Here is an 8,218-nt window from a genome sequence, read left to right as displayed (position 1 = left end):
TACAAAATGCAGCAAAGTTTATTACATATTGTGTTTAAGAATTTTATTACAAAATGTGGCAGATTTTACAAAATATTACATCATGAGGTGAAATTAATTACATAATTACAAAATGCGGCCTCAATACAGGCCTCAATTAAATGAATAATTAAAAACGGTTTTCTTTACAATTTATTTAGTAAAATAGAAATGAAATCAAAGAAATGAAATGTTTTGTATTTGTTCCTACAGGATGATCAGGAGGAGAGCGAGGCTGCAGCTCAGAGGTCAGAGGTCATCTCGCCTGTCTCCCCGTGCGGCGCTGTGACGTCGTCGTCGTCGTGGTCACCATGGTGGGGGGGGCGTGGTGGTGTGCGGCTCCATCGGCTCGGTCAGAGCTCTGTGGGAGACCCGGATCAAGAGGAGGAGGGAGGAGCAGGACGAGGAGGAGCAGCAGAGGAGGAGGAGCGGCACCGAGCGGCGCTCCAGACTCAGCCTGGGGGTCTGGGAGGACCGGGCCGTTCTGGCTCCACTCAGACAGAAGCTGCAGACCGAGGACGGACGGCTGGTGCTCCGCATCGAGCAGGAGGAGTGGAAGGTATCTACAGATTATTGTCCTGGTCCAGTCTTCGGTCTGATGCAGGGGCGTAGCTTTGGGTTAAACATTTGGGGGGGGGTTAAGATATCTGTCTGTATAGGATTTTTTAAAGCAAAAAAGTCACCGTATGCGTGGAAAAGTGCTAAATTATTAACTTTGATAAAAGGACAAGGCTTATTTACCTCTTTATTTTGTCATTTTCATATTCGTTACAGTAGTAAAATGAACTTAAAGCAGAAGTAAGCAGAATGTTTGTGTTAAAGCAGAAGTAAGCAATATTTTTGTGTTCATATAAGTCTTAACTCAGTGATATGACTATAACCTCTTTGGGACAGTGTCTTTTCTCCTTTTATATGATGACCAGCCATTTAAGACTGTTTCTTGGCCTTGTGGCTTCTTTTCATTATGTTTCTGTGCAGAATATGGACTTGACCAATTATGACAGGGATTACTACGTCTACGTCATGAAATAACGGCGCTACTTTTTTCAGTAACAGTAATCAAAAAAGTTACTGTTTCCCCGTTACAACGCTGTTACCGTTACTGACAATAAAATGCGCCGTTACTTGACTCAAGAAGTCCCATCAGAAAATAGTAATAGGCTACACCTGTTAAAGTTTACGTTATACATTTTTTTTTCGGTCCATCAACTAGTCTAACATATTTGAGCATTTTATGAAATAAAAGTAACTCAATAGTTACTGTTATTATGTAGTAATTCAGTTACTAACTCAGTTACTTTTTGGTAGGGCTGCAACTAACGATTATTTTCATTATCAATTAATCTGTCGATTATTTAAACGATTAATTGATTTGTTGTTTGTTCAATAAAATGTTGAAAATCATCAACCAGTGTTTCCCAAACCACCAGACGACATCGTCCTCAAATGTCTTGTTTTGTCCACAAACCAAAGAGAGACTCAGTTTATTGTCATAAAGGAACAAAGAAACCAGAAATATTCACATTTAAGAAGCTGAATCAGAGAATTTGGACTTTTGTTCTTAAGAAACGACTCAAACTGATTATTAGATTATCAAAATAGTTGATAATTAATTAATAATCGATTATTGTTTGATTAATCAAGTAATTTTGTTGTTTTTTTAAATATCATAAATGACGCCCTTGGTCTGATGTGAGTGTTTGTCTCCAAATCCCCAAACAGATCGGTCAGTAGTAGCTCCGACAGGTCAAAGAGGGGGTTTAGGCATGGGTGCAGATCCCGGGGGGGATTTCTGAAAAACATGAATTGTCCCCCCCAATAAAAATACCCCAAACTATTCAAAATTTAACAAATGTATTTTCAGACTTCACATTCCTCACATCGAAAAATAAATTATTGAAATGGTGGAACAAATAATGTTTGACAAATATATTTCTAGGGCTGACCCGATTATCTATTTTGATAATCGAAGCTTCGCGTACATAAAATCGATTTTAATCGAAGCTTCGACAGCCAGTGGGGTGTGCGATCGTCACGTCTGACGGGGGGGGGGGGTCGTAGCGGAAATAATGAAAGTAATGGCAAACAAACACTGCATATCTCATAAATCAAGCAGGTTTCCAGGATGCCAAGTCGCCTACTCATTTTAATAATTTAATAATTAACAATTGCCGATGAGAACCAGTGTCAAAAAGGAAAAAAGGAAGAAAAAAAAACAATCGATCACGGACTTAAAGATCGATTACCATGGCAACGAACGAAGCTTCGAAGCTTCGATTTTTTTGGGTCAGCCCTATATATTTCTGACTCCACATTCCACCTCTAGTCTCCTCCACTACAATGCAAATGATGGGTAGTTTCTTACTCAGACGCCGATGATATCAGCAGGCTTTAAAAAAAAACGACCCCCTCAATCTTAGGGCTTCATATTTTTTAATCATGCATAAAGTTCCATACACTGGGAGAAAAGGAAGATGGTGAGAAGAATTGGGGATCTGGGAGGGTCGGTGGGAGGCGAAAGATAAGAACGTGAGTAGATATTATATGTCCGAGACCCTTTAAATTATAATTTACTAATATAACAGCAGTGATACTCTCTGTTGGCTGTTTAGGACAATAAACAAGAAAGGTATAAGCACAATAAATGATTCCCTGTGCAGGACTTTTTGAATGATATGCCGAGACTCTGCGGAGTTGTGATTTATGGCGGCATGGTATGAGTTGCATATGGGCAAAAAAAAAAAAAATCACTTTTGTGTCCCCCCCCAATCCTGGCATCGGATCTGCACCCCTGGGTTTAGAAGACCGACCCTGTAGCCGGTCTCACCATGTGTCCTCCTGGTTCTGGTTCTGGTCTCAGGGATGTTGACGCGGCTCAGAGAGCTGATGCTGAGCTACAACAGAGTGCAGGTGGTTCCCGAGGAGCTGAGCGGCTGTGAGAGTCTGGAGAGACTGGAGCTGGCCATGAACCGGGACCTCGACCACCTCCCTGACCAGGTACGGACCAGATAGGAGTCGACTTATGAGTAAAACAAACTATTGACTGAAAGATGCACTTAAAAGGTAGTTATCAAGCATCTTAGTCACACCTTTAGTGAAGTGTAGGACTGAATCTTAAATCCGGTCTCAGAGCCGAGTTACCACAGTACTATGTGCCGTAAACTGAATTTTAGATGTCACTTCCAATTCTTCCAAGTCTTAGAGGATTTTAGTCTTAAGTGCTGAGAATTTGTGGAATTTAGTCCAACTCTCAAACTTAAGAATAAAAGCTTTTTATCAACTTTCTCAAGTCTAAGAATAACTCATACTCCCCCAGATATTTAAGGGATAGGCATTTTGGCAAATTGGCCCATTGCACATTCACCACGCTATGAGATAATAACACAACGTTACCAGACAGAGTTGTTTTAGAGGAAATGCAGAGACTGCTTGATGAAAAAACTGTCCCTGAAGGGCAACGCACATCAGCGGTTTTGCATGAATTTCCCTCTAAAACAACTCTGTGTGGTAACGTTGTGTTATTATCTCATAGCGTGGTGAATGTGCAGGTCACAACTTGTCCACCAGAGCGTTTTGGAGTTGTTGGATTGTGTATTTGATGAGTTGATGAGGAAAACCAAGAAATCCCATGAGCCTCCGTAGCGTAGCTCTGAGCTACGGAAGCCGAGAACGGCCAGGTCCGTATACATTTTTTTTATTACCGTTTTCTCGTGATAACGACTTATTATTTCGTTATCTCGAGATAACAAAGTCCGTTTTCTCGTGATAACGAATTAATTTATTTCGTTATCTCGAGATAACAAAGACCGTTTTCTCGTGATAACGAAATAATCATAGAATGTGTCGTTGACATGGTTGCCTAGCAACAGGAGGCTACTGTTCAGCTCGGGGCAGTTAACTTCAGTCCAGAGCGATAGATATAACATCTATCTATCGCTCTGCTTCAGTCTACTCTACTCACTGGTGTGATTATTGTCCACACCAGCTGTCAACAATAACTTAACAGTAAGTTACACTTAACGTTAGTTTGAATAACGTCACTGTGCTGGGTTTATTTAAGGGGCTACCGGCCGGTGGTCCCATCTATCCTGTTTCAGCTAAGCTAACGTTAGCTACTGGCTGCTGCTGTCAGAAATCACAACCTTATCTCCAACCATCAGACCCCTGTTGCCTGCGACCACTGACATGTAGGCTAATGTTCATTTGGCAAGACAGCAGTGTTCATATGGTGTTCATGAGCTTTATCTGAGCAGCAACTAGCTAACATTACCTTAGCTGAAGCTGCCATAACGTAGTCAACTCTCATGTGTTTATGCTAACCTGTAGCCCCTTAAATAAACCCAGCTCAGTAAACAAACTAACGTTAAAGTGTAACTTACCGGTACTTCATTGTTGACAGCTCCTCAGAGCAGACTAACGTTAGTGGCAGCTCTTGAAGGCTGAAGTCAGGATGATGTGATCACATTAATCAGCTCACTGATTTGAGTTCTACACATGGTTCTGAGCAATTATCCCACGAAAACATCTCTTCTGTTACGTTAGATCTGTAGATGTGTGTTTCCAACAGACTCGCTTTAGTAGCCTCCTGCTACGAACATACAGCGGCTAACCAGCTGCTACTTCCCCGTAAGCAGAAGCGATTGCACCGGGGAAACATGTTGCTAGGCAACCATGTCAACGACACATTCTATGATTATTTCGTTATCACGAGAAAACGGTCTTTGTTATCTCGAGATAACGAAATAAATTAATTCGTTATCACGAGAAAACGGACTTTGTTATCTCGAGATAACGAAATAATAAGTCGTTATCACGAGAAAACGGACTTTGTTATCTCGAGATAACGAAATAATAAGTCGTTATCACGAGAAAACGATAATAAAAAAAATATTATGGACGTGGCCGTTCTCGGCTTCCGTACTGAGCAGCTCACGGCTCTGCTCCGCCGTTCTAAAAACAGCTTGCACCGACAATTAAAGGTAACGAACCTACTGCTGCTATGACTATAGGGGTTATGGCAATGAGCCAATTTGCCAAAATGTTGAGCTATCCCTTTAAGACTAAAATGGCCTCGAAGATGCTTTGTAAATACGGCCCCAGAACTTGAACCAGGATCTACATGAAGCACGAGCACTAACATGAATAACAAGGTTCATGTGACACCTAACTCGTCTGATCAGTGGGTGTGTGGAGGGGTTCTCCAGAGGTTCTGGTCCAGCTGCTGGTCTCAGGTCTGTTCTGTGTCCCCTCTCTAGTTCAGACACCTGAGGAACCTGCAGCACCTGGATCTGTCCATGAAGGACTTCACCGGCATGCCGGACTGCGTGGTCGCTCTGCCGGCGCTCCAGTGGCTCGACATGGGAGGAAACCGTCTGCAGTGTTTACCTGAGGACATCCACAGGTTCCCAGTTATTTCCTGAGACGATGCGAGGCAGAGAGGAGCGAAGGCACCAACATGTAGTGTGGACTAATTAATAAGCACCGCTAATGATTTAAAAAAAAAAAGAAAAAAGTTTTCTCCTCCGAGGCAGCCGCGGCATAAATGCGCTGCGCTCAGCACTCAGAGCGCAGCGCATTTATTCCCCGGCATAAAGATGCACATCTGCCCCATATGTGCATCTTAAACTACCGTCAGACAGAGCGCATTACTGACACACAGCGTCGTCAGACACAATCAGGTGGATAATAACAGTAGAGACTGTCAGAGCGCATTTATGCACCGGCTGCGCTCTGTCAGTCAGACATGACGTCATTTTATTTTTTATTACAGTAATCGGTTACCCGGGTAACACCAGGTTAGGTTACTCGGTTAGAAAATTATTCGAAATGCCCATCCCTAGTTAGAATTAGATTAGATTAGATTAGAAAACTTTATTGATCCCAAGGGGAAACTGCTTTGCCACCCAATAAAAACACATACATCCACTTAACAAACAATACAAACATTTCCATACCATCGCACAAAACTTATCAACATGATTGGATACTTCATACTGTCAGGATGAAAAAACAGGAAAACTGACATTCGTGTTTGTTTATTCCAAGAGAGGACAAACAACGACGTTCCGGTCAACTATTTATTAAATTGGATCATCAAAGGAATCAGATACAAGAAACTCTCCTGTTCAGGAAATCGCAGTCTGCAAGCAGTTAGCTGCAACCACCATCCCAGAGAGCCAGAATTCTCTGTCTTCTGCAATTTGCATCTGGCCAAGACTAAGGCGTTACATTGGTTTTTAATATTTCGCACTATGTGTGTGTAATTAACTCTTATTGGTCAAAAACAGGTGGGGAATGGCTGTGGCTTAGACTTAGCCCTCCCTTCGTTGGTGCCCTCTGGCTGGCACAGGCTGGTCCCATCTTCGCAGCACACGAACCTCTGGCCTGAAACACAACAAACCCTCCCTACACTGACATAACTTTCCATCCCAGGTGTCTGAGGGGTCAGGGCAGATAACACAGACCATTAAAACTCTTCCTCACAATGCTTCATTCAGCGGGCCACAGGCCTCTCATCCTCTCCTCCCTTCGGCCTTGGAGATGTTTTGCTTTCACTGTGGCTCTGTGTGCTCTCAACTTGCCTCTGAATGATCAAACAGGTTACTGGTACTCATTGCATTATATTATAACTCAATGGGTTAGTCAAAAATATAAGACACAATAGGTTAGTTAAAACATGAGACTAAACTTTACTAACTACTTAAAGTGAATGCATAAACAGGTACATAAAGGCAAATGTTTCACCCACGCAGGATTAACTTGTTTAATTGGGTGCTCAATCTGATAAAACAATCATCAATGAGATATATTCAGTGTTGATCAGTAATGTCAAAGTGGAGAATATGCTCAGTGTTAGTTCTGATGTGTGCAGCTTTGCAGTCTCCAGTGTGGAGACACAGGTTCAGCTTTATCTCATCAGTCAGTAAAACATTGGTGTTCTGTTTTATTTATTAATCAGTAAGGCACAATATCAACTTCAGTTAGTAAAAGGCAAACATTCAGTGTTAAGACAGTTTTCACCCTAACAATACGACAGAGTAGGCTGCTCAAAGCAAGTGATTTAAATTGATATTAAAGGGACAACGAGGAGTTTCTATTTGGTTATAAAAAAGTCTCATATTAATGTGGATGAATCTACGTTACCACTTGTTAATGGGCCCATTTTCGATAAATATATCGTTTTGTCTCTACCGTTATTTTGTTATTATTAGTGGTGGTGGAAATGCAGGTTTCTTTACTTTCGGTTTCGTGGCGAGTCATGAGAATAACGCCACCGAATCTCCGTTTATGGTGGGAACTACGACGTTATGTGATCGTCTTCCAACCTCTGACTTTAATTCTTGATGAATGAAAACATGAGTCTGTCTTGCGCCGGTCAAAGAATTTCACAGTGCGGAGGCTCATAAATGTAGTGTGAAAACACTTCGCTTTTCCAAAACTCCTCGTTGTCCCTTTAACAAACAATACAAACATTTCCATACCAACTCACTGAAGCAGCTTTTAAGATCCTTAAAGCAGAAGTAAGTGGTCCGGTCGTTTTCGCTAATGCTGCGTTCCAGGCAGGCTTTTGAAATCATAAATTACAGCTTCAAGTCACAACTTACGACTTTGTAGCGTTCCAGGCAACCCACTCGTGTTTTTCCGACCTGTTTTACCGGTGAAAGTCACTATAACGGCCACTCGTAACTTCCGACCCGTGAACTCGTACCAGATCAAACTGGTACGACTTCACAGGTCGGAAAAATACGAGTTTCCTTGAACGCACCATAACAGTCCTCGTCCCTACGTCGCCACATTCACGGCGTTCCTTGGCTGCACACACAGCCCTGCATGCCGTTCTCTCTCCTCATTGGATAAAAACTGTAGGATACGATAAATGTTTTCTCTTCGGCTCAGAGCAGAGCAGAGTGACTGACAGACCCGTGTTTCAGTCCAAACACTCTATGTAAGTGATTGCTGTCGGAAGATATAACTATTTAAGACTTATATTAACACAAATATATCACTTACTTCTGCTTTAAATATATTGTGGAGTGGGTGGTTACCATGGAGAGAACATATCATCATGTTCTCTCTCTCTCTCTCCTGTGTGTTGTAGATCGGAGGGACGTACGCCAAACCAGTCATCCTCCCTCCTGAGGTCGCCATCGGAGCGCTGGGGAAAATGCAGGTGAGTTGCAGACTTTCCAACGACCCATGA

At 42.2% G+C, this 8,218-nt stretch overlaps 1 protein-coding gene across 1 annotated transcript; it reads left to right on the top strand.

Annotated features, from left to right (window-relative positions):
- Positions 1–340: 340 nt before the first annotated feature.
- LOC311007990 (leucine-rich repeat-containing protein 39-like) lies at positions 341–8,218 on the top strand (the record flags this gene model as incomplete). The annotated part of the gene is made up of 5 exons (XM_084001421.1): positions 341–636; positions 1,741–1,744; positions 2,836–3,015; positions 5,274–5,426; positions 8,117–8,218. Coding segments are annotated over 5 exons (735 nt in total), but the record flags the coding sequence as incomplete, so codon positions are not given.

Source organism: Trachurus trachurus (genome assembly GCF_905171665.1).
Source record: "Trachurus trachurus genome assembly, contig: scaffold_156_arrow_ctg1, whole genome shotgun sequence".
Lineage (NCBI taxonomy): Eukaryota > Metazoa > Chordata > Actinopteri > Carangiformes > Carangidae > Trachurus > Trachurus trachurus.
This window is presented reverse-complemented; position numbering and strand designations above follow the sequence as displayed.